This window comes from Squalius cephalus (genome assembly GCF_949319135.1).
Source record: "Squalius cephalus genome assembly, chromosome: 17".
NCBI lineage: Eukaryota > Metazoa > Chordata > Actinopteri > Cypriniformes > Leuciscidae > Squalius > Squalius cephalus.
This window is the reverse complement of record NC_137138.1, coordinates 13,846,220-13,874,049: the sequence shown is the minus strand read 5'-3', so window position 1 is coordinate 13,874,049 and position 27,830 is coordinate 13,846,220. Positions and strand designations below refer to the sequence as shown.

The following is a 27,830-nucleotide window of genomic DNA, read 5'->3' as shown; positions in this document are numbered from 1 at the left end:
GTGATCTGCTTCTAATGATTTTAATAATAATACAAATATACAAAAGCAGGAAAGTAAAAACTTTGCAGAAATATTTACATCAAATTTAGAGAAACCTTTCAGACACGCATACACATAAGCAGGACCTTATTTGTGAAAAACCATTTCTATGTTAAATTGTTCATAAAACATTCGCATATAAACTGTCGTATTCAGTTCAATGCAGCAATTTATGTAAGAATGGATTTCTAGACAATTTACACAGAATGCTTGTGTTTCATGAATGAGGCTAATAGAGCTTTTGTATAAACAACCTTGTCCTGTGTCACACTTTTGACACTGGTGTAGCCACAGGCCATGGACCTTCTGGAAGAAAGCCATTGGACTCTGTGGATTCCGGTGTCTGACCGAACACTTCCACTGGGCTGGAAAAATGTACATGATTGACTCTTTCGGTCTTGCCATTTAACCCACCCTGGCCGATACTGGCAGCCTGAAAACCTCCAGCCGGTTGGCTGTCCCAGCTGAAGTTCTGGCCGCTCTTCTTGAGGGCAGCCAGATTTTTGATGTCTAGAGTAGCGAAGGTTGTGAACTGGACTTGATTCCTTTTACTTGTGGGAGAATGTAGAGGTTCGCTACGAACGGGCCTTGCCAGCAGGGTGGCTGATCTGACAGCCATTGGAGCCATATGAGCCATCGGATCCCGCTTTAGAGGAAGTGTGTTGGTCCTTCGTCCCAGAGTTGCAGTTCTCTCCTCACCTGCAATGGCTGGGATCTCCCTCGACTGGTTCATCTCCGGGCCTTTGCTATTCTGCATCTGAATGGCTCTTTGCATCTCCACAGCAGCCTGCATGTCCTGCTTGGAGGTAGTTGCAATCGGCGCAGCTCTGCTTTGCTCTGCAACTGTACCCAGGCGTACCCAGTGATGTCTGTGCTGGGATTGACCCTGGCACTGAAGCGGAGACTTCTTGCTGCGTGATCTCGCACTGCTAGTGGCACAGTGAAGCAAGACGCTTATAACGGCCAAGCAAACTAGTCCTACTAGCGTGTAGATGCAGACTTCTATGTCAGTAAACACGCTAAACATCTGTATCAGATCGCTCTCCACTAGGGGTGGTTCTCGCTTGGGTTCCTCCGGTGGTAACGGGAAGTCGGGGGTCTCAAGAAGGTTTCCATATCCATTCTTTATTGGACTTCTGGGGCTTATGGTGACTAGCGCTCTGTCTGCGACGGGCTTGGTAATGAGATTTTTATCCATAGTGTTTATCGACTTAATCGTGGATACGCCACCTCCTATTGCTTCTTGAAGATTGGATTTGGTCGCCGTTTTGATCGCACTTGTGGAGCTCTCTTGGATAATGGTGTGTTGAAGCATGTTCAGAGCGGATGTAAGGACCAATTTGGAGTTGTTCTCATCATTGGCCTGGTCGCTCTCTTTTTTGCCAGTCCCTGCAAGCTGTTCATCCGGCGGGAATTTCACCTTCACCATGCCTCCACCCACAGCTAGTTTGCTCTTGCGTTTGGATTTCTGACAGGCCTCACAGATAGCAAGCTCTGCTCTGACCAGTAAGCCCTGTCCCTCGGCTTCAGCGACCACAACAAAGACAGACCCAGGTGTCTTCCGCACAGATGCTACCCTTGTGTCCAATGAAGAAATAGTGAGAGAATAACCACTGGGATCGTACAGATCAAGAGGAGTCTGGGAACCATCACTGAATTTCAGCCAGCAGCCAACCACCGCCTCCTGTTGTATAAAGTTAAAAAATATTACTTAAACGTTGCATAAAATTGGAACAGGCTAATCAAAGTTGAAACCATCAAAGCTGGTAAACTTGGAAATAATTCCCAGTTAGCATGACAGCTTGCACAGTATCTCAGAGACACAACCATGTTCATTTCAAATTAAGTAGCCCTTTGGCAGGATGTAGTATATGGCCTAAAAAACTCCATGCATGGAGGTCCATTTATCCAAATGGATCAATATTTATGTGCTTGTGTTCAAAACTCAATTTGCTTAGCCACCAGTGCACAGTGTAGAGTATTTACAGCAACGAGCTGTGGCACAATAGCCCAGAGCTGTTGGCTTATACCAGGGGTCCTCAAATAGCGGCCCGTGGTCCAGTTCCAGACCATGGCTTGGTTCCAACTGGAGTAACTGTTTTAAATTATATAGGTTGTTTATGGTAATGATCTATCGGCGCTACATCCTCTAATATATAATATTTGTTTTTTGTAGATACTTAATTTAAGCATAAAAACAGGAAAACTCTGAACCCCCATACGGTATGGCCTTCTGCCTTACATATGTATCTAAATGTAAAAATAATAATAGCCTGATAAAACATCTGATCTTATCTTTTAATATTCAGACTGGACCTCTTGGAACTTTAATTGAAATTCTCTGGCTTATACAGTATAAGCAAATGCCACAGAACTGTCCTATATTCTGGAGTGAAATACATTATGCGTTGCCTGAGGAGCACTGCTTGCAAAGCCCATCACAAGACAAATGAGGCCTCTCGCTGAGTACTAATAGTTTGATATTGATTGGACCATGTTATGCCAATCAGACATGGCACTGGGACTAGCAGCCATATAAAGGAATTTAGAGCATTGCTGAACCCAGTGTTCTCTTGTTCCTTATACCTAACAATGTGTCTACACTGGACGTGTGTCTAAGCCATCACTAGAAGCGACAAATTGACCGTTGCAAATTAATTTGTCCTTCTATGTCAGAAATAAAGCGGGGCATCATGTTACTGTCTGGAATTTGTTGTGTTTTTGTAGCGTCGCTCGCGTCTGGTGTAGACACGATAGACAACAATATATTGACATATTATTATATTACATTTTTACTTGTCAACTCTAATTATTTGCATTTTGATTGATCAGCATATTGTTCCATTAATAAGATCGACAGCCAATGTAGCTACATGAATTACCTGCTTGGGGTAGTGTATGATCTCCTGTGTAGTTGTCTTGGCAACGATGGCCCTGTTGCTTCCTGGGCTGAGCTGGAGGTTCAGGGAAAGGCCAGAGACCAGCTGCACACCCAGCTCTGTTATACTGACTTTATCATCCAGAACCCGGATCATCCTCTCAGCCAGAACCGAGTCGGACAATGGAGACATCACCTGGACAACATAAACCAAACCTAGCATGACATTGTATGACATTTATTTGTTTTACGATAAAAAAACCCCCAAGCAATTCATCTACAAGCTGTCTGTATTGTCACTGATAATAAACACACACTAAACTTTATTGTCTTAATGAATAATGAGCATGGTGTAACACTGACAGCAGCGGGCGGCTCTGTCATTATCAGCATTACCTGCACAGTGGTGACTCCCACAGCCTTGCCTGTCAGAACACTTCCTGCCTGCAGGCGTGCAACACTCGTATCCTCAACTCTCAGAAAGTAGCGCACCAGCCGCGTCACATCCGCCTGCCAATCAGAGCCGAGGAAGTATGTGGGAGATGGGCTGCTTGGATCTGGCGAGTCTGCGGTGAAGACCGTAAGCACTCGAATCAAACTGTGCTGATACTGCAGCATGCAGCCTCGGCCCTTCCTCTCATCCTCTTCCTCTGTTTCCCAGCTCACCCTGAGAAACATGCAGAGAAAAGATGAACAACTCTTTCCCTCACTCTCCTGCTCTCAATATATTTTTTCCTGCTATCTGCTATTTGACTAGGCTCAGCAATCGCTCATCTCTACATTATAATGAAAGTCTCTGCAATGTCATAAAAAACTCCCAGGATATCTCTGTGGAAAACATTCTCTATAGTAATCAGAAAAAAAAGTGCTAGTAAAAAAAAAGAAAAGAAAACGAGAAAATAAAAATCCCACCGCAACTCAAGAATTCAAAATTCAAGAACTATTCACAATATAAATTACGCATTAAAAAACTATTAACAACACCAAAAACAAAAGACAATAAAATAAATCTTAATAATATATTTTTTTTTTTACATTTGTCAAATTTAAGGAAATAACCCATATTTATTTATTGATAATTATTTATAATCAATTTATAATAATCTCTCATCTCTACCTTACAATGAAGGTGTAATGAAAACTGCCAGGATATCTCTGCGGAAAACATTCTCTATTCTAATAAGAACCCTTCGGAGCAGCTTTAAAGTGGAAAAAGTCCATATGAGCAGCCAATATTAATATTAATATCAAATAAAAGTTCTGAGCTAGTTTGAGGAACTAAAAATCACACCGCAATTAAAGAACTCAAAATTCAAGAGCTAGTTACAATATAAATTACACATTAAAAAACACAATAAACAAAATAAATGTTAATAATTAAACCCCTTTTTTAAGAAAATACATTTACCTATCTATCTATCTATCTATCTATCTATCTATCTATCTATCTATCTATCTATCTATCTATCTATCTATCTATCTATAAAAGCAGGGTTTTAAGCTTTAAATATCTGAGATAATTCAAAATAGGAATTGCACTCAAATATTTATAATCATACTATTATGGGGAAATAAAAGTAAACTACTTCCTGAATTCCTGACTGTTGAAATACAAATAAATTATATTTATTAACAAATCATCTACTTATTTCACTTATTAAATTCTCTGATACAGATTTAAATATGTTACTTACTAATATTTGTCACAATTTAAATGTATTTAGATGTACATATATGTATGTTATTGTACATTTGATCAACCGCTAAGTGGTTCTAAAATGGTTAAATGTTGACAAAAAATACCAACTATGTAAACCTTATGAAGTTTGTTGGGACATTGTGTCAGATTGGAATTATACTCGTCACTTGCCTTTTGTTCCCTGTGACAGGAACTCTCCAGCCTTTGATCTGGCTGAGCTCTGGATCGGATATCTCCATCTGCAGGGGGAGTCGAGGCATCCACACGCTCACCTCCAGCTGTGTGCTCAGGTAACTGTAGGTGAAGTTCACCATCGCCCGAACTCTCCCACGCGTCTCCTTGCCGTTGACATACACAGCATCACACTTCTCAGACACCTGTGTGTGGAAATATCATTTTAAAGGTCCCATATTTTACACTTTTCTGGAGTTTTATTTTAGGTTTTGATGTCCTTAAGAATATATATTTGCAGTATAAGTACCAAAAACATCTGAATATATATTTTTACAGCTCCTTTCTCAGGAGCTCTGCTAAGAACAGGTCGATTTTGGTCTGCCGAATTAATATTCATGAGCCTCTCTTCTGATTGGCCTGTTGTTTTCTGAGTGATGCACGAACAGGCCAACCACAGGTAACTAGGGTCATGTATGCTGTAGCCTGCTGTGGCTTGGTGATGCTCACTCACAAGGTAAATAAAACACCTGTAATGATGGACATTGCAAAGTAAAAATGTTATCCGGCCTTGCATGTTTGAGCCGGACTCAGACTCCGAATTGGCGACGACAGGAGACAACCAACCACCTCCTCAAATGTGTGTACAAAAGGATGTTTCAGAATGGAATTTAAGTTTTTTTTGTTTTTTTTACTTTCGCCGTTATTGTAAGAGTATCGTCACCTTCCTAAAATAATTGCCCAAGTCATTTTTTCAGGTTTCTCAGAAAACACAAAAAAGGTTGAGTAGATTTTCTTTCTTCTTGATGCAGCTGCCATCTTGAAAAGCTTGTAAAATTGCCTAAGTCTCATTGTCTTTTGACTCAGGCAAAATAAAACGGTCTAAGTCACACTCTTGACATAGGCCATTATACTACAGCGGTAGAATTGCATGATCTGTTCAACTAAGTATGTGGGGGCGATTTTACCAGAGGTGGCAAGCATCATGAGGAGATTGTGCAAAAAAAAAAATCCTTTTTGTCAAAAAATGACTTAGGCAATTATTTTAGGAAATTGACGGTATTATAATTACCATTACATCAATGCTGCACGCAGATTTAACGTTAACGCTAATTTAAACTGTCTGTAAACAAACTCAGACTTTTGAAATAACATTAAGTTACACCAAACGTACGTTTCTGTTAGCAAAACAAAAGACACAGAGACTGAGTAAACTCAATCTCACCATCTTTAACTCAATAAAAACAACAGGGGCGGTGTCTGTAAATTTGAATATCTGTTGGAAATAAGACAAAATATGTTGTTCGTTTTCCTATCAAAGCTTTTGGCAACCATAGACTGTAGAAAACAACACGCCAGCATCAACTTAGCAACAAGTTAGTGTTACATATCCGTTTAAAAACTTTCAGACTATGCTGGCTCCATAATGTAACAAAAAATGTGTAAGAAGTTTATTTACGGGTTGCAAATTTGAGGTCGAACCGAACAATATGTGGACTACAGCATCTTTGATGAGTAACGTTAGCTACTTTGAAAAAGCGGCATTGAACTGTGCCTGATTGACGAAGCAGTCACAACGGCTCGTGAAAAGGCACAGCTACTTTATGCACGCTGTGTGCATTTGTCTGTGGATTGACTGTTTTGTAACTTATATGGTACTTACATACCCCTAGACCTCTGTTATCATGAAAAAAGCCAGGAAATTTCAGTTTTGACAATATGGGACCTTTAAGTTCATTCGTGTTTAGTGTAGTTTGACAGGTTTCAAAAAACAAATTCAATAGCTCCATCATGACAAAATGTTCATTTTTGGGTGAACTATCCTTAGAGCTCCTTGTCATCACAAGGTGTTGTGATGAATGTGCATCACCACATTCAACTAGACTCAACAATTCCTTGGTTTATCTGGATGCCATTACTGATTTTTGACCAGCTTTCCTTTGCTATGAGCGCTTCGTGATGCCTCCTATAAAATCTGCAAAAGCATGCTGCACAGCTTCTGTTGTCCGGGCTTCCAGCATTCACAGTTAAACAAGAAATTCGTCTTCAATAAATCAATCAATAAATGGGTTTACGTTCACAGCTCTCTTTGTGTTTCTCCACTAGCTGACAATAGCTTCCTATATCACGAAATCAATTTTTACAAGTCAATGTTCCCCTCCAAACTTCTACAGTCAGAAAAAAAATCACTTTATTGTTTCCCTGAAGCCTCATGACACCTAATATTAGAACGTTGTATTGTAGAACTTGCAGAGTCTTATATTACTGGATAAATTATTGTGGTGAGGCATATAACACCTGCTAAAGGAATAAATGTAAATAAATATAAAAAGATAAAGATGCTTTATGGTAATGCAGACATGAGCGTCAGTGTGGTATAAGGTAATGGGCCCTGTGTACATTGTTCTGTCTCATTAGGAAAATATATGAGCACTGTTGCATCACTGTTTCATTCATCCCCAGTACTTCGAAGACTAATTTATAAACCACAGGGCACGTGGTCTGAACTCTGTGCCATAAAAATCTTTTCAAGACAACAAAAAAGAGACTCCTGCACATCCCCTTTGTGTTCAAGGCAAATTCATTTATTCATGGGGTGGGTGCATTTAAGGTGTGCATGTGTAATAAGGACACATGACAGTGCATGGGTTTGTGTGCATGTGTGCAGTCATTCCTTGTCTGTCTTTTACCAATGAATAAGTCAGTGAGTCCCTCCATTTATGTTTTAAGGCTTAACCCTGAAAAGACAAGCTCATGGGGGCACTGGAGATTCGTTTTTATATCTTCAGAAACTCACAGTGAAAGCGCCAGTGTTTTAGGTGGAAAAACTCCAGAGAATGATCCAGCAATAGTAAAAAAGAGCTCAAACTCTTCATTATAAGCATGCAAAAAAGAAGGCTGTTATCGAGGGCACAGATGAGAATAAAAGCATGCAAAAAAGAAGGCTGTTATCGAGGGCACAGATGAGAATAAAAAAAAAAAAAACAAGTTCAATGAGGGCTAAGGCTACGACTAAGGCTTAGGCTCTCATCTGGCGAGGTTTGTTTTCCACTCAAACTCAATCAAACAAAGTCAAAGAGAATACATTAAATATGGGATCCCTTGCAAAAAGGACAAACAGAGAGAATGTAACAGAGAATGAAACCATGAAAAAAGATATTTAGTTAATTTTCCTATTCAGCATGTGTCATGCTGATAATTCTGCATATTGTTGGGCATATGTAGACTATGGTAATATTAAAGTGCCCCTATTATGCTATTTTAAAGTTTCCTAATGTTGTTTTGGAGTGTCCTTCAACAGATTTACATGCATCAAAGGTCAAAAAACTGTTTAATCTCCTCATAATATACAAATGCACATCACCACATTTTCAATGATTCTCAAACGACTCGTCAGATGAATCAATCTCTCTAAATCCCGCCTTTCCGCGAGCTACTCTGCTCTGATTGGCCAGACAGCTCAGTCTGTTGTGATTTGTTTACCGCGTTTTTCAACCCGAATCTCCATCGCAAGGACGACTCAAGCAGGACGTTTCATGGTGATACACTACTCAGTTTGAGGTACATTATGAGATGTTGCAACTGTAATTCCTCACCATCAGCATTAGTAAGTGCATGTCCATCAACAAACCGATTATTTTACCTGTACTCATTTATATACAGAGTATTTTTCTAATTTATTGCAGTGAACACGTGGAAACTGTATCAATAACAGTGCATGTATGCATTACATTAGCCGAGCTCTAGCGTGAATGACTGATGTAACATAAACGTTGGTAAACAAATCTGGCTCCATGCTTAATCTTTCCTCAAAGTAGTGAGAATGACACACAATCTGCATTAATAGACACAGTTATAGGTAATAGTGGCCAACAAACTGATTAGCAGAAGTATTTAAGTAAGACAGTGATAACGTGAGTTAGCCAATTAGCAGGAGACCTACACATAATAAAACTCAAAACTAAGTATTTTGAACACCATCTTTTAAGAGCAAGCGGTTTGCGAATCCTGCATTGAACTCCGAGATTTGAGAAGCAGTCGTCAGTGAAATAAAGGGAACACAGCAAAAGTTTAGGATTATACTGCTGTGATATCATGTTAAAGATTAATTTTAACCACTGATTCTTCACATGCTCACAAAAAACTGGCTTTATCTTCACATTGTAGAGCACAGCGTCTTCTCGACATGATGCTATCCAGTATCCACAGGAATCAGCTGCGGGTTTGAGGTTCAAGTTTTCCCTGGTGTCTGCGCGTGCAATAAGTGGGCGGGCAATATGCTAATGTTTCATCTTGACGTCCGAACGAAAAGGCTTATGACTCGTTTGAAAAACAATTCATTTCATTGACTCATAGTCGACTCTTACTTTTGAAAGACAACTTTATATACGGTGCACTTTTAAATTTAAAACTTTGCAGGATGTTTTCATTCACTTAGAGCTATGTTACACACTACATGAAAGGTCATTTTCAAAAATCCATAATAGGGGTCATTTAATACATTTCTTTGAATGTACAGAGATTTTGGATTACTTTTGTATGATAAACAATTTCAGTATTGTGTACAATACAAGTTATTGGTCCTGAGGCAAAACCCCTTTTTTTCAAAACCAAGAACTGCCCCAGAGAATGACCTGGCAATAAAAAAGGGCTCAAGCACTTCATAATACGCAGGGGGAAAAAGACAGGTGTCTGAAGCACAGATGTGCACTTAAGTTCACTGAGGGCTTTCGGGTCAACGTCTGTCTCCCTACTGGTTTTCTCTTTTTTGGTGATGAACTAGGAAGTGGTGGCCATCTAAGCCGACTCCACTGACCCCTCTCTTCTGTGCTCTTCCAGTTCTAATACACATGTAATTCAGAAGCACAGTAAGGCTGCTAATATGAAGCACAGAGAGTGTGAGATTGCTGAAGCTGTCAAAAGTGGCCTGACCTTGACATGCATTACCTTCAGGACATCCTGGTCTGAAGACCTGCAGCGAGAAGAGTTAGTGATGTCCGTGATGGAGCCATCAGCCTCAACGCCCAAAACTTTCACAGGCACAGAAACCCTCTTACCAGTGAGCACTGCTGTGTTGAGGAGCTCCGTGTCCTGGAAAAGCACAACAAAGAGCACTCAATTACTGTAGCACTAAAGACGTGAAGAAAAAAAAAAAAAAGTTGCAAATTTTTGATATCTGTCATGTATTCTACATTGTTGGGTTACATATTTTTTATTTATTATTGCAACGCTAATTATAGTCAACAGAATGTTTGAAAGGGACCATCAAAAAAAAGTATTACCCACAACCCACTGTTGTTTCAAATTCTGCTGAATTGTCATAACAACATGATCTACAGTAGATATCTAAACTATGAGATTTTGTTGAATATGCAAAAATATGACCTGTAAGAATCATGAAGTGAAATGAAATAGAATGAAAACTACATACCAATCAGTAATGTTTGGCATAGTTTTCCAACAAAAGTGTTTATGAATTTATGGTTTTATTTTATATAATGTATAATTTCCAGTTTACTGAAATTGTGTTTGTAAATAAAAAGTAATATTTACAACAAAAAGAAAATATGTATAAATATTTGTAGCAAATACTTTGCTAAAAAAAAAAAAAAAATGGAAACCATTTTTGTTGTTGGGATCAAGAAAATGTTGTCAGGGTAGAAAAAAGTCAGAATCACTGGCCCAACTAGACAGCAAAAATAATCCCAGTTGAGTCCAGAATACAACCAAAGACCAAAGACGTCCATCTGAATATGTATGGCTGTAGTGCTTTAAAGGAGTTAAATTTGAAGAGAGAGAGTTTCACTGTGCAAACTGTTTAAAAGCACACTAATTAAAGCATCTAAAAAAATAAAATAAAAATAAAAAATTATATATAAACCAGTCTATCCCACTAATACATCTCACAGTGCCCCATGCCTAATTAGCACTGAAGTTTGTACATATGGAAGAAACCGGACGCACTTTAAAAATAAATACATAGGCTAATACTAAAAACAAGCACTCTCATCATTTAATAAGCTTAATCTCCTTTTGGTGGTGAGTAAAATCTTAAACGGGTCAAAAATGTCAAGGCAACAATCATGGATCAGACAAGCTCTGTCTGAGTTTAATACCCTAATGATTATCTTACAGTGTGCCACTGTGATGACGAACACACTAGGATGATTGGGTTTGAGCGTAGATTTAACTTCTAGACCCAACAGATGTCCACAAGCATCCTCAAAACGCAACACAACAGATGCTGACTTTGATTTGAAAAGTTACCGGCAAAATCCCACACTCTTATGGCGGTGTTATTTCAGAGACAGGGTCATGCTGTGAAATAGACCGTTCCAGTAAACAGATTTGGCAGCTAGCCGTATAATGGACGCTTGATATTATTGAATAGTCACAATCTCTTTTAGTTTTATTTGTCTAAAAAAAGCTATATTTTTATATTTTAATGAATGCTGTTGAACTTGCAATTAAGGACTGCATGTGGATGGCTTTGGGAATTATGTGCATGTCCTCATAAAACGAATGTCAGTTTCGTTAGGGTATATTCTGCAGTAGTTTGACCAACTGTAGGGGTGACGATAGGAAGAGATCAAAGGGTGAAAGAAGTGGCACTGCGCCTCTGAACAATTAATACACGTACACACTCACAAAAACACACAGACAGAACAAAGACACATAAATCATTTATAAGGGCTGCCATTGTAGCTTTATAGTCAAAGGATTTTACACAAAGCATGACAAATACTTGTCACACCAATGTGATTTCATGTCCACGTTTCACAGACATCCTTGCAAAATGTTGACCTCACAAAACAATAGAAAAGGGATTAGATCACCCAAAAATGACAATTCTCTCACTTATTCACCCTCGTGTTATTCCAAGTTTTGTTTTTCACAATTTTAAAATAACTTTACATAGATCTTTCCAAACAATGATAGTTTGTATAAAAAAAAATTTTTTTTTTTTTTTTATAAATATATATTTCTATTTATGTTTTCTCTGTATAACAGAAAATTTAATTCCCAGATAACTCCAGGTTTTCTATAACTGTGGGGGGATCCTGCACTATAAACTGTCATTGTATAGAGAGATCATGCAATAATTTCTAAAAAGGTTCCATGTAATAATAAAAGTTGATCAAAGGTAAAAACAAACATTCCCAACCGTGATCAGAGGTGCTATTCCCACATAGTCTCTCTGAATAGTGTAAATCCTCATGGTCCCTTCATCCCGTATCATGTTTCCAGGCAGCTCCAGTCGCCACGTGATCATCTGGCTCTCTAACTGGTCACTTTGCTCCTCCGTCTCAAAGTCAAGTTGCAAGACCTCCAGCAGACCTCTGTAAATAAAACATCAGAACACAGTCAGTTCCCAATCTCTGCAACAATTGGTTTAAATTCGCTTCCTGGGACAACAGAGACATATTGAGTCAAAGAGGATGGTGTGGAATCTTAATAATGAAAGCACAATCAGTTATCAGGAGAGATGGAGCATCTCATCCACTTCAGTAGCATTAAAACACTCAGCATTCTAATGAGAGTATCAGTAGGTTCATCACAGGAGCATGATTCATCTCACAACAGGTCTTTCAGCTGGAATTTGCTTTGATAAAGTGCTTTTATATAACTAACAGAAAGGCAAAAATTCAACGTTTGTACAACTTATAGTTCATGCATTTCTATATGGCATGCAGTAACTGTCACAGTAAAGGAATATTTTAAAGCATCATAAAGGGGTAAAAAGCTTTTCCTCAGAGTGGACACATCCTTAGAGATTTGATTCAAAACTCCCCATACCTTTATATTATTGTCTTAAATGATTAAAGTAAAGTGGGTTGTCGCTGTAAAACGTGGAAATAAGGGTTAAAGTAGGAGAAAGTAGTCAGGAGATATCGCTTGCTGAAGGGCAGCTGGTGACAACGCCCATGTTGTAAAAGGTTTGATCTATTATAATTTCAAAACAGTGTAAAAGACGATATAAATCAACATCATATAGATTCAGTGAACGATTGAAATGGATTTAGCTCAGGAGATTTTGATTCTGTACTAATTTCCTGTTAAAACGAGAAGGTGAGGCAGGATTGTACAATACTGATACATATAAGCGCAAGATGAGTTATCAATCATTTTAGTCCATTATTGTTGCAAATTTTGGGGTCAGTAACTGTTTAAAAATTAAATGTTTTTTTTTTTCAGCAAGGATGCATTAAAATAATCAAAAGTGACAGTAAAGACATTTATAATGTTATAAATGATTTCTAGTACAAATAAATGCATGCACCAAATCAGCATATCAGAATGATTTCTGAGGGATCATGTGACACTAAAGACTCGAGTAATGATGCTGAAAAAAATTCAGCTTTACAATTACAGGAATAAATTACATTCTATTTTCAACTATATTGAAAACAGTTATTTTAAATTGTAATAATGCTTCAAAATATTTCAGTTTTTACTCTATTTTTGACCAAATAAATGCAGCCTTGTTGAGCGTGAGAGACTTCTTTCAAAAACACTGTAAAAAATCTCATCGACCCCAAACTTTTAAACAGTGCTTCAAAATCTGCAACAAGATTATTTTGCCAACTTAATGCAGTACATTAGATGACTTCAAAGTTAACATACATTGAATAAAACTCCAATTTCAATTGAATGGGGTCTTTAAAAATAATAAAATTAACTAATAAATCAAGTATTTATAAGAGTGATATCCCTTTTGATTCCTGTAAATCTGAAACCATCTACAATAAATGTCAGGGCGGACCGAGAAGGTGAACGTGATTTCACCAAGTACCACATGTTCCTGGATCAACATCTTAGAACTTCAATATTGACAAAACAAATTCTTAATGTGCAGTCTGTTACAAGATGCTATCTATAGAACTAGTACATGCATATACAGTATGCTGCTATAGTATAGTACATGACACACACTATAATCTGCAATAATAATGACAACCCATTGCCATGGACACCGAACAAGAATCAATGAGACCAAGAGAAATATGAAACCCAGATGGAGGCTCTTATTAACAAGATGCTCACAGTTTTCAAGACGCATTTGAATTGGATCCAAAAACACTCAGAACTCTTTATATGAAATCCAAGCCAATCGCTCACCTGCTTAGATACACAGAGGTAATATGAACTCAAAGCTCATTCTTCTTAATAACAGTGGAGGAGTTGTGTGTTTTCTGTGGATACCAGCAGCTGAGGTGATGAAAAGATATCACATTTTTATGAAGTTATTTTCAGTCGCTATCCACATGAATACCTACGTTACAGAATTGATGTGTGACATTAATCATGAAATAGCAATGTGGCGAGTTTTCCTCTGAAGCTAAGTGTCTGTACAGGTTAAATGCAGTTAAACTGCACCTTTTTAACCAGAAAGAGAAGGTTTTTAATTTTCATTCAAAATACCATCCTGCGAAAGGCGAACAGGTTGCCTGAACATCTGTTAGTACCTGAACAATGAGGGGGGAAAGAAATTAGAAGAGTGGGGTTTTTTGTCAAAAACTAATTTTGCAATCTGTCACTTAACTCTCACAGTTTCAGAGGAAACAGACCCCATCTGGCAATGTGCAAGGGCAGAAAAAGCTTTTTAGCGATGAAATGCCTTTGAAATGTGAGCTAGCGAGAGTCTGCGGCTGAGTGGTTTCTAAGAACGACGAGGGTGATGCAGCGAGGGCTTGCCTTTTGCTAGCAAATGTGCGTTTCTTCTGGCAGGACACGGAGATGGTTTGGGTGTCACTTCCTCTCCCAGGTTCCAGAGTGATGTCCCACAGGTGTGCGTCGCTGGGTCTGGCTGTGCTGAATGACATGCCTTTTCTGGATGTGGCTCTGTTAGAAAGGACACACAAACACACGGATGACATCAATGGAAAGGTCTCAGACGCTCACAGTCTGCTTAATGAACGCCTGAAGCATATTGCACACAAAAATGAAAACAGCTGGCTGAAATAGTCAGTTGCAATCTTACTGGCTGGTGCTACACAACTTGCATTAGGCAAAAACTAGGAAATGAAATTGTGTTTACAATTACACAGGTACAGTTACACCACCATTCAAGTTTAAGGTCAGTAAGAAGAATCTTTTTTTTAATCAAAAATACAGCCATATTTATTAAAACGTTTGGGGTTGATACAAGTTTTTTTATGTTTTTAAAATAACTTCCGCTCAACAAGGCTGCATTTATTTGGTCAAAAATACAGTAAAAACAGTAATATTGTGAAACATTATTACAATTTGAAATACCTGTTTTACATGTTAATTTATTTAAAATTGAATTCATTCATGTGATGCAAAGCTGAATTTTCAGCATCATAACTCCAGTATTCAGTGTCAAATGATCCTTTAGAAATCATTCTAATATGCTGATTTAATGCTCAAGAAATATTTCTTATTATCATCAATGTTGAAAACAGTTGTGCTGCTTAATATTTCAATACTTAAAACTGTGATATTTTTTTTCTGGAGTCTTCTTTGAACAGATTTGATGAAAACATATTTTCTAACCTTATACAGTAGCAATCAAAATTGTTCAACCCCCCAGAGACTGTAATAATTTTACAAATTTAAGCTTTTTTTTAAAGATACCGTTTTTTTTTAAATTGCATCTATAACAGATTAGTAGCAAATTAAAAGTGATAATGTCAATATGTAATGTAATGCTTTTGAGATATATAGGCTTTTTTGTAATACAGCTATGTCATCATTATTCAACCCCTATTCAAAGCTGCTGTTTTGAAGTCCATTATTTCTATGGTATGAAACACAATTAAGCCTTTGGAAACTCTATAACAAAACTGAGATAGCTTGTGCTGTTACACATATACATACATTTAGCCCATGCATGTGCTTAATCTGAGTAGCAAATATGGCCAAGTCGAAAGAGCTCTCACAAAACCTATGTTTTTAGCAAGTCTATGGCAAAAATAAGATTTCCAAAAACACTAAAAGTTCCTAGGCAGCCTTATTTACAAGTTTAAAATTTGTTGAACCAGAAAACCTTTGTGGGTGTTGAAGAAAAAAACACAATATCATTAAGGGGAATAAACTGTTTGATCAGAGCAACTGAGAAAAATCCTCAAATTACTGCCAAAGATTTGCAAGATGGTCTGATGACAGGAGGAAAAAAACATTTCAGTGCAGAGTATAAGAACACTAGACAAGCATGGCCTTCATGTTGGGACGTCTTGCCGAAGGCCACTCTGGAAGAAGAACATAAAAGGCCAAATTGAATATGCTAAAATTAATTTGGATATAGCCTACCTGTGGAGTTTTGGAATAATGTTTTATGGAGTGATGTGACCAAACTGGAACTTTTTGGACCCATGGATCAGCAGTATGTCTGATGCAAAAAAAGGCAAAGCTTATGAGCAGAAGAACACCATCTCCAAGGTCAAACATGGAGGTGGTCCCATCTTGATATGGGATGCTTTGCTGTTGCAGGTAGTGGAAATCTTGACTGTATGAAAGACATCATGAATTCTTTGAAGCATCAAGCCATTTTGGCAAAGATGGCGATGCCTTCGGTGCAGAGACTGAAGCTTGATGATCAATCGACTTTCCTGCAAGACAGCCATCCCAAAGTATACATCCAAATCTACTTAAAGGGATACTTCAGGATTTAGCATTAAGCTTTGTATTAGTAGAAAACCTGTAGTATTTTCGAATTACCATGCTTTCCACCCTCATATCCCCCTGAGAGGAGAGATTTATGTATTTTTTGTCTGGAAAAAATCCTCCGATGACGCAAAAATCGTCATTTTGCGTCATCGGAGGATTTTCTGTCCAGAGGCTAAAGACTACAGCCAGTAGAAGGAGCTGTTCCGCATGTTTTCAGCCCGCCCATAGAGGGTGGGATCTCACTCACAGAATGTACACACAGTCAGCCGTCTTTCTTTGGAAGCTAAGCTAGCAGGCTCTTGTTCTGTGGAGAAAGCTGAATAGTAGGAGAAAGCTGAGTAGTAGGAGAAAGCTGAGTAAGTATCCTCCTCCATCCTCCTTTTCCCGGACTTGTGGGCGATCCCGAAATCCCAGGCAGACTCATCACGGAGACTCACTGGTAGCCTAACCTTGTTTTAAACTGCGCTCTCTTACCAGTAGGCGTGGCCTCCTAGGGCAGCGAAGCAAGTGCATTCTGGGAGTTGTTGTCTTTCATCCACATGAGCCAAAAATACATTTTCTGGCTTTTCTCAGTCTAGAAAGCTCCAAATTAAAAAATGTCTTCACATTTCTTCTACATAAATGACCTATTTTAAATACACATTCATCTTTCCAGAGGTGAAGTATCCCTTTAAGCTTGGTTCAGGGATCAGTCGTAGAATTTTCTTAAGTGGCCTGTACAGTCTTGATGGAATTTGAAGAAAGCAGTGGTAACGTGAAAACCAGAGATTATCAGTGATCTGGAAGCCTTTTCAAGCAAGGAATGGGCCAAGATTGCAGTAGAGAGGTGACAGAAGCTTCTAAGCACTTACAGGCAACGTTTATTGGAGGTTAAAAGATTCTGCACAAAATTTGACTTTTGGGGGTTGAATAACTTTGTAAATGTTTCCACAGACTTTACTTAAATGTGTGTTAATAAACTGTCTATAAAAGTTTACTGATGCCTCTGTTTAATTGTTTTCATTAAAAAAAAAAAAAAAAAAAAAAATTATTATATATATGTATATATATATGTATATATATATGTATATGTCTTGCAGGTCAAGGGGGTTGTCACTGTAAAAAAATAAATTAAAAAAAACCTTTACTGATCCAAACTTTTAGACGGTAGTGTAATGAACTTTTGAGGATTCAATTTGCTAAAAATTTCCAGATTAGCAAAATTTTTAAGATTTGAAGCACAATTTATCAAATAATCTCAACATCCATGAGCAGACCTGTATATTTGGCTTTGTTTTTTAAAGGATATTTATCAAAAAAATCTGAATTTATTACTTCTGGATAAGATGCTGTACAAACTCGACCAGGTGTAAACAAAATTAATTTGTTTAATTAAATAATTATGACCTCTGCATAAACATAGCCACTAAGTTAAGACTAGAAATTAGTTAGACCTAATCAGTCTTACTTTTCAGATTCAAATTAGGCCAATCCACCTTTTTATGTACCTAAAAAAAAAGAAAAAAAAAAAAAGGCTGACCTGCGCATTGAAAGGTTGAGGTGGAAAAATCTGATGGACAGAATATCAACACATCTCAAGCCCATCTGCACTGACATCCCTTTCCATTCAACCTGACTCATGGCCACATTTATATAGAAAATAAATAAACAAACAAACAACATGTACAAACACGTTAATGGTTGTCGAAGGAGATATAAATCTTGTTCGTAAGACCTGCTCACCACGGGTTGAGGTCAGCCGGCACGGCTCTCAATTCCCTGTTTCACTTGCCAGTTATAAATCTTGGCTCAATCTCTGTTGCAGAAAGCGCGATTGCACATTTAACAATGTTGTATTCATCAAGGGTGTAGAGCGAGTATGCCGCTCTAGAGAATTTAATCTCTCTCTCTCCTTTGGCTTGGGCCAACACAACCACGTCCACCATTCAGTTTAAAGACAGAGCCAAATGCTTCTTTTCTCCTCTGTTTTTTTCCCTGTATCTCTCGGCTTTAGCCACCAGCCAGACAGTTCGTCGGTCCCTCCTCTCCACTGATGGGACTTAGAGACCGTGGAATCTTGCCACGTGAGAATCTCCCAGACATGTGCTGGAGTCAGGCGTCTTGGGAAGTGGGGCCAAAGAGGAAACAGGTCACGGTGGGAGAAGTAGAATGAGAGCGACTGACAGTGTCGTGACACACTGCATTATCTTTCCTCAACCCCTCATCCATTTCTTTTCTTTCTGTTTCACGCCACACACTTCAATTCTGCCTCAAAAACAACAGATTGTCATGCAGCGGATATGATTCATTAGCAATGTGCACAATGAGCCTGTGCGTTTATTGACACATGCAGATGTGCATTTAAATGGTAACACTTCACAATAAGGTTCCTTAGATAACTACCTTAGTTAACATGAACTAAGAATGAACAATACTTCTTCAGCATTTATTAATCTTAGTTAATATTAATTTCAACATTTACTAATACATTATTCAAATCAGAAGTTGTATTTGTTAACATTAGTTAATGCCCTGTGAACTTGAACAAACAATGAACAGCTGTATTGTTATTAACTAATATTTACAAAGATGAATAAATACTGTAACAAATGTATTGCTCATTGTTAGTTCATGTTAATTAATACATTAACTAATGTTAAATAATGAACCTTATTGTAAAGTGTTCCTGATTATCTCACAGAATGCATGGTGCGATAAATACACGTCATGTGATGGGCTTTTATCTGGTATTGAGCAGAAACACTTGATATCACTGCTGATATCAGTTCACGTCGCATGTAAATCTCTAGGATAGCGGCAGTCTATCAACCCCTGGGACTTAAGGGAGAGGGATCAGAGTCTGTCTTGACCCATTTTGTATTGTCATCATCTTCAGGGCAGGCATGCAATTTTTTTAGAGACAGATGACGCCCTCGGTTGGATAATCCAAACATTTTTAATTCCAGGGAAATGAAGAGAAACAATGAAAGCTTGAGAGGAAAATAAGAGTAAGGGGGGAAAAAGAAACTGCAATACAGAGAGAGAGAAAAAGAAAGAAAGAGAGAGAGATAGAGAGAGAGTGCACCAGGGAAAGAAACACTGTATGCATGAGTGACAAAAGAATTCAGTCAAATCTATAATGAGGATCTTGATGGAATAAATCTCTGACACAAAATCAAAGACAGACGAATATTGATGTGGAGCTGCATGGTGCTGCCTGCAGGATAATATACAGAATAGAATGGAATAGAATGGAATAGAATAGAATAGAATAGAATAGAATAGAATAGAATAGAATAGAATAGAATAGGTAATATTATATGTGAAATGCAATGCTTAACAGATTCATAGAATGGCAGATTTTGTTGTGTCTATTCAAATATATGAATGAAACAAAACATTTATCTACAGTACATAAATGTACATTAATGATCTGTTAACCAGTAGAATAGAATCACTTCATCACATAAATTAATAAGAAATATTAATTCAGTATAATACAAATATTAACTAATGCATAACAGATTAATAGTTAGTTAAATATATATATATATATATATATATATATATATATATATATATATATATATATATATATATATATATATAATATTTTGATTACATTTACCTAATAATTTTCATTAATGAGAAATATTTTTATAAGAAATATTAATGCATATTTTTAATGCAAAAATGAAAAACAAAACATTTATAAAATGTAATTTAATGAGCAGACAACAGAATAGAAATGGAACGATTTCATAATAACATTCATTATTAGGTAATATTTTATAATACATATTACATAATGCTTGGGTCAATAGTTTGTCTATTGAAATATATGGTAGAAACAAAACATTTCTATATAGATATATATATGAATAATACATTAAGCAGAACAGAAAAATAACCACTTCATTGCATTCATTAATCAATCTTTCTATTTTAAAAAATATTTTATTTATAGATGAATGATTTAAGTGGCAGAATATACTAAAATAGAATATAATAGTTTTGATAGAAGAAAGACGTATCTAATAAACAACAATAAATAACTGTGTGTATCCTGTGTGGTGTAAAATAATTGTAAATAAAAATGATTTTCCCATTTGTTTTTATATATTTTTTTGTATTAGAAATCCTGTTTGTTGAGCTGCAGGACAAGGCACTCCATAACTTGTGATGTCTGATGGAAGTTTGAGCTAGACTATGTAGTCCTGATAGCCTCCAGTTGAAATAACTTTCTGGTAAAAAGATAGAAAATCTCTGAAGGGTTAAAGACTTCACTAATTTTCAATCAGCGTGTGGATTATATATCATAACCTCAGGGGTCTGGACTCAATCTTGGAGAGAGTAGTGAAGTGGGGCAGAGATTTTTCCCCGGATAAAATCAATCTCTTCGGGATTCCAGCCTTTACCTCACTTTACTGCTAACACTGAAAGCGAATGTCCATTTGAGCCAAGGCCGGGGGCAAAGTAAACCCTATCAGAACCGAGCGAAGAGCCGCAAGGATATTGGGGGCTCAGGTGGTCTATGGTGCTCAGCTGCCGGTCAAATGTATATCTCAGAAGTAGGATTTCTCAACTACCCAAAATAACCAGCACAATTCAAAGGGAGATTTCACACTCAAACTTTTGGCCAGAGTATGGATGATTTCCGAACTCGAGTGAACACCCACGAACTGTTCCCAAGTCCGCATCAAAGAGGTTCATGTGAACTCCGGTACAGTTCGCTGTTGATGTGAACCTCTATTGATGACGTCTGATTCACTAAACTTGTGTTTGTGTGCGTCTCACTCATTTTCCTGAAAAGCGTGACTGGCGCACTGCAAACAGAGAGAATGTATATGTGCTCGCCTTTAGCAGAAATGGACTCCCGCGTTCTTAAGAATATTTGCAGTACATTCGTGGCAGATAGACGCAAGTGCCGTTATGTGCAAAGCCAAAGGTTTGCAAAGCCAAAATATAAATGTGAGGTGAGCAATGCTATGCATTTTTTCGCCTTCTCCTGCATTGTCATTACCATGCAACAGGGGTAAAGAGCTGCTGCTTTGACCATGCAAACACACCATGTTCAGTTCGGACCCAAATAATATAATGTGAACACAATCCAGCAGGGACAGGGGGAGGGGGAGCAATCGAACTCGAGTTCAGACCAGGCAATTGAACCAAGTGTGAAAGCACCCCAAGTATCAAATCAGTCTAACCATATTGTCTAAAGAAAATCTAAATTCAACTACTCTATTTGGACTAGTGCCTTACAATATGGGTCAGAATACAATTTACCTCATCAGTTCTTGAGGAAAATGCTTCCCCACAGTTTAATTTGCCTTCAAAACAAATGCAAACAAACTTCTAAGAAAATGAAAAATACCTTTGGTCAAGAAAAACTGCCTGTAAAAGCAATTTCACTCATTTATTTGTTCTTTCTCCATTGATGTGGAGTTAGACTTAGGAAAATTTGATTGCAGTGTGTTTTGGTACGATAGAGCTCTCGCTGTAATATGTTCACTTCTGCCCAAAGGACTCAAGTAGTTATTAGGTATTTGTTTTCTTGCTCCATTAAGTTGATGCATTATTTATGGGGAGAGAAGCCACACAAACAATGCAATGTTAAGAAATGAATGCAGCCAAATAATTTCCCCATTATTTTGCCATTTATGGAAGAGTGCCTTTGAAACTCCTCCAGTTGGAAAAGTGAATTGAGCCGGCACAAGGTTATTACATTTGGGTAATCTGTATACTGAGTGGGACCGTTACATTCTGCCGGCTATAAACTGGCATGACTGTAGTGTTGCATACTTGTTAAATTCGAGCTAAGCGTCTTGGGCGTTTGACACATCTGTTGGCACCGTGCCACACTTCTATTCCAAATGGGACATCTCAATCCCCAATGCAACTCCTCTTCATCTGACCCAAAGTCTCTTCCAGGAAAACAGTTGACATTTGTTGTGCCTTCTGAGAAAACCATATAATCCTGAACAGAGTAAATCCAATTGCTTTACATTGCATTGTGTGTACAGATTTGTGGCAGAATTCCAGATAGCAGCAGTGAAATGATTATAGCCTGAAAGTCAGGTTAAATCTACCAGACATTTGATTTTGCTATATTTTGTATATATAATCTTCTTTACTTCAAAATGCATGCACCCATTCTCATTAGAGGGATAGATCAACAAACAAACAACAAGAAGTCGAGTAAATGATTTTTAGGTGACTATCCCTTTAAATAAATTTGCAGATATTAAGATGAAATAAACCTACCTGAGTATGAAATGTTCAACCGGTGATGTACTTGATAGGAATACGTAGAAAGTGGCGGTGTCTGTGGTCTTCAGTGGTTTCGAGGACGTCTGGATGATTACGGCTCCTCCGAGACGCAAGCGCATAAACGTGGGGTTTCCTGGAGGTGATCGCAGGAGGTTTACAGTCCCAATCCTCTTCATGGAGGCTCCATAGATCTGCCGTCCCAAGTCACCATGCTGTGGACCCCTTCTTATTTTGCTCTCTTGCGGGACACACTGTCCACTGGGACTGGGTCTAATCTGATAGTAAAGTTCAGCAACATTTCCTCTTTGATCACCTCTCTGCTCCCAGCTCGACCTGCCACCTCCAGGGTTGAACCACGCTGGCTCAGGCTTCAGGTGCACCAAGCAGAAGCCACCATCTGCTGAGATGGAGCAGCTGTCCTTGACCTCCCTGGATTCCCAGAAGGCGTATGCTGTAACACAAACATACCCTACTTCATTCTGTCCTGGGACGTTTTGGATCGGCCCCTCACTTATATCATCCCTATTTCCGGTCGCATAAAACAACACATACAAGGCAGGTGTAGATGACCGTACTTGACGGGCCAGTATAAACGGTCGGATCCTGGGGCCAGTGTGGATCATATGCAGTGGTATAGACTGCTCCAAAGACATGGGACCATAGCTGACATTGATTGCCGGCTGGCCATTCAGTCCAGTGAGGATGAAAGGTTGCCTTTGTGCCCGCAAGCTGGAGTTGTCCATTACATCCTGACTTGTCTCTCTGAGAAGAAGATAGTCTGCATTGATGATTTGATAGTTCACACTTGGAAGAACAGCGAGAGGGGACAGTGAACTTGGGTCATCTGACAATTCCACAACCTTCATTCCTTGAGGACACAATGAATCAAATTAGATTAGCATGACAGAAATACATACTTATGAAGAATTAATGGTTTTTATTAATGGTAAATGTTGTACACATCACATGACCCTACTGGCCTCTAGAGTGCGTATTCAAATAAGTGGTTTTAAACTGGTTTTGTTTAAGAGACCTGATTAGACATCAAGTGACGTCAACACCAATACCATAATTGTTTATCATACAACGTGAATTTCAATGGTTTTTTTGCCAATAATTCTCTGCACAAAAACATTTTGGTTGGCACAAATCATGTTTATCTCCATTGCGTTTGAGGCCATACCTTATACCATTCATAGTTTTCTTCATGGTTTTAGAGGATGAGGGCAAATCACACAACCTGTCAATGTTGGCATGTGCCTAATTTAGATGAAAAAATACTCATTTGAGTTAATAAAGCATATCTATTTTGCTATCCTTATTTTGTATGATTATTTTATTATTTGCATTTCTTCCTATCTACAACTCTATCAAAACAGATCTGAAATGCATTTTTGAATTCAGCGGTTGTGAATGACTGTTCTATAGGAATCTGTACTCTTAAAATCTTTCATTCAAAAACACTGTAAAAGCAAGGTTATTTTCACATAATATTATGCTTGGTAAATATGCTATCAAAATGTTTTTTATGTTTCTAGACAGCTATACCTCAGTGATCTTGCAATTGCTACATTGCAGAGTTGTATTTCGAAGAAGTCATTTGCTATATGGCATTCCTCCCTCATTCAAATTCAGAGTAAAAAAAAATATATATTTTATATATATATATATATATATATATATATATATATATATATATATATATATATATATATATATATATATATATATATATATATATATATATATATATAAAACGATTGGTCTAAACCTGTCAGCAAAAACCTATCATTCTGTTGCTGTTTGAACCTCTCCCCAATGTGCTAGTCTATAATCTTTTCAGAAAATATTTCCATAGATGTCAAGCCCACAAAATGTTTTTTTGTTACTTCAATAGCAATAAAAACAACATTTCCCCTCTTGGAGATGATTTGGAATAAAGCAACGCAGGGGGAGGCAAAAATAGTCAACATCACTCTGATCAAGTGTACTGTGTGTCCGGACAAGCAGCTTGTCAAATCACTCATCTTGCTTATGCTTCAACCTTTACCTTTTGACAGGCAGAAGGGGCTACACTGCCTTCTGATTGCTAAAGTGCAGCATTGAAAAGCTGAAGGTTGATCTTGACATGCTGTGCGTTTTTGGAGGAGCTTGTCAAATGCTGGTCTTTGTGTCATACGCAAATGTGATTGCTATTCTTAAAAGAAAATCTTTTTAGTGGAGCAACAACAAATCACAACAATTTGAGAAAACCTTGATTATATTTGTATTTAAATATATTCTGCTGAAATAATGCACATATTGTGTTTCCATTATATAGGGTATCCGACAAGAGGCTAGTGTTAACTACAATAACACTTAATCTGAGAAAAAGGCTTCAGGGTTTTTTTTATTACATTTTTGATTGATTTGATTTTTCACACTCTGTTTTCTCTTAATCTGAGCATAGCAGAGTCAAACCCATCTGTCACAGCACATATCATGTCAGAGACCTGATTTTGTAGTATAGCCATTACTGTTTTACGCTCTAAAAGCAGACAGTATGCTATATATATATATATATATATATATATATATATATATATATATATATATATATATATATATATATATATATATATATATATATATGTATGTATGTATGAAGAGTTCAGATGCAAAAGCCTCTAAGTGCCATCTGAAATTTTCTTCTAGAATGATCATTTTTATCAATAATTAAGTTCAGTAGTTTCACTTAAATGACAATTAATAGGTCATTTTCATTGCTATTTAAGTGAAATTACTGAACTTAAATATATGAGCTTGTTAAAAATGATCATTCAAGAAGAAAATTTCAGATGGCACTTAGAGGCTTTTGCATCTGAACTCTTCATATATATACAGTAGTAATATAATAAACTAGAAAATATTTTATCGAAATAAAGTGCTAAATAAAAGTGACAAAAATGACTAATGACTGAAAGGGGTAACCAGAGATTGTGAAAAAATGTTTGCACTTGTATAAAAGCTCCCATGCATAACTCCCAGGATGACACTTGAAGGTTGTCAACTTCCAATTAAAAAAAGAACATATGTGACCCTGGACCACAAAACCAGTCACATGGGTACATTTTTTGCAATTGAGATTTATACATCATCTGAAAGCTGAACAAATACGCTTTCCATTGATGTATGGTTTGTCAGGATAGGACAATATTTGGCCGAGATACAACTATTAGAAAATCTGGAATCTGAGGGTGCAACAAAATCTAAACATTGAGAAAATCACCTCTAAAGTTGTCAATTTATGTTTGCGATTGTGCTGTATTCACTCACAAAAATAAATGTTTTATATATTTACGGTAGGAAATTTACTAAATATCTTCATGGAACATGATCTTTACTTAATATCCTAAAGATTTTTGGCAGAAAAGAAAAATGTATCATTTTGACCCATACAATGTATTGTTGGCAATTGCCACAAATATACCCGTGCGACATGTGACTGGTTTTGTGATCCAGGGTCACATATATAAATAAGGTTAAAACACTGAGCAGAGACATTTAAACATGGTTCATGATGTATAGTTCTTAGAGCAGATCATTGGGGTGAAAAAAATACAGTATGAATTTATAGATAACCAACCCCTCACTTCTGTCAGTAGTCAAATCTACCTTAATTTATGTTTTAGGTAACTATCACAAATCTAACTGACAATAAAGTTCAGTAAATAAATAAATAACCTACTGGTAAATGTCTTGTTTCAGCATTAATCCATGTGATAAACCGTCCTACTGTCATCCAATTAACTGACTTGTATAGAAAAAAATAAAAGTCAAATAAACAACATATTTGAATATCAGACTAGGAATCTCATGTGTGAAAGTGGTGTTTCAAAGTAGGTTAATGGCTGAGCCCGAGGGGGGGGAAAGGACTAGTGTCAGTGCAGTGTCTAAGAACATTAGGCCAAACATGACTGAGTTTGCACAGCTCAAACTAGGACTGAGCCTCTGCACTGATGACAAGCCTATTTGTCAGACTCTCTCATTTCTAAATTGCTGCTTTTGGCATTACTAAAAACTCAACAGCATATCATTTTCAAATTAGGAGCTTTCCAAGTAGGGGTTTATTCAATGTAAATCAAGACAATTGAAGAAAAATTCCCTACTCTCAGTTTCACTATTAAAAACCATGGCGCAGACTTCAAAACAACTGTGATAAAGTCTGAATTCCACTATAAAATAATCCACTTAAAGTAATAACTAAGCAGCTATTTGCATTATGCAGTTAATTATATAAGCAAATTGTAATTAAATCCATATTTACTTCTTATGCAAAGTCATATTTATAGCCATGAAGCTTAAGTAATATTTATATTAATGTGCTCAGCTGATGCTTGCTGAAGTGCACTTACAAAAAGTTACCTCCAATAAAGTTCACAATTCAGGCTGCAATTAAAATATGCAAATAACTGATATTAATGCAAACTTATTCAGAGGTCTTTCATACTCTCACAGATTCTGAAATCATCCATGATAAATTAGAAGACATGGCTATCTGTGGCCGAACAACTGCAATAAAGTCCATCTCTACCTGGATATTCTGATACAGGATATAGTATATGAAATTATGTAGAAATGTCCAGCAGCAAGAAATGACGATGTGAAGGGTCTTACCTTCTGCACAGGATAGGCACAACGCTATAACCATCACCAACATTGTGCTCGTCTGCACAAACCAGTCCAAACTGGAGCTTAAATGACTTTATTGCTCTAATGCATTCCTAAAAAAATAATAATAATAATAATAACAGTAAAAAAATAAAGAAGAAAAAAAGCTCATGTAAGGTTTAAAACTATTTCCAAAATCAAAGAAAGAAAGTGACCATGGTGCCCTCACATGACATGGAAAGTAAAAACAGTTGTCACGGTAGACAAGGTTAAAACTGGCTCACTGATGAGTTTGAAATAAATAAAAAAACGTGTAAAAGTTCAAGATTTGCGCTGCACCGATTCACGAGCTGCTGTTTCTGGACCTCACGTTCATATGAGTCTGAACGATTAGATGTCACGAGCGTAATCCCCAGCAAATGAAATAGGTTACATGTGGCTTTATGGTGTCTCAATCTCGCCTGTCAATGCTCTCTTCACTGTCATGTGGACGAACAATCAGCAAAATCCTAC

General features: G+C 37.3%; 1 protein-coding gene across 1 annotated transcript; it reads right to left on the bottom strand.

The window, feature by feature from the left end:
- LOC307144969 (transmembrane protein 132D) lies at positions 1–27,826 on the bottom strand. The gene is made up of 10 exons (XM_079847746.1): positions 27,657–27,826; positions 27,324–27,430; positions 22,662–23,535; positions 14,484–14,630; positions 11,953–12,127; positions 9,735–9,878; positions 4,788–4,993; positions 3,314–3,584; positions 2,922–3,113; positions 1–1,723 (listed from the first exon to the last, which is right to left on the bottom strand). The coding sequence occupies exons 2-10, from the start codon at positions 27,364–27,366 to the stop codon at positions 305–307; spliced, it is 3,471 nt and encodes a 1,156-aa protein (XP_079703872.1). The 5' UTR covers positions 27,367–27,430; positions 27,657–27,826; the 3' UTR covers positions 1–304.
- Between the last annotated feature and the right edge of the window lie 4 nt (positions 27,827–27,830).

Coding starts and splice junctions, on each gene's coding strand:
- LOC307144969 (XM_079847746.1), bottom strand. CDS start 27,366: ATGTTGGTGATGGTTATAGCGTTGTGCCTATCCTGTGCAGAAG. Junction 12,128..14,483: donor CGCACATTTGCTAGCAAAAG/GCAAGCCCTCGC, acceptor TTTTATTTACAG/AGGTCTGCTGGAGGTCTTGC. Junction 3,114..3,313: donor TGGGAGTCACCACTGTGCAG/GTAATGCTGATA, acceptor TATGTTGTCCAG/GTGATGTCTCCATTGTCCGA.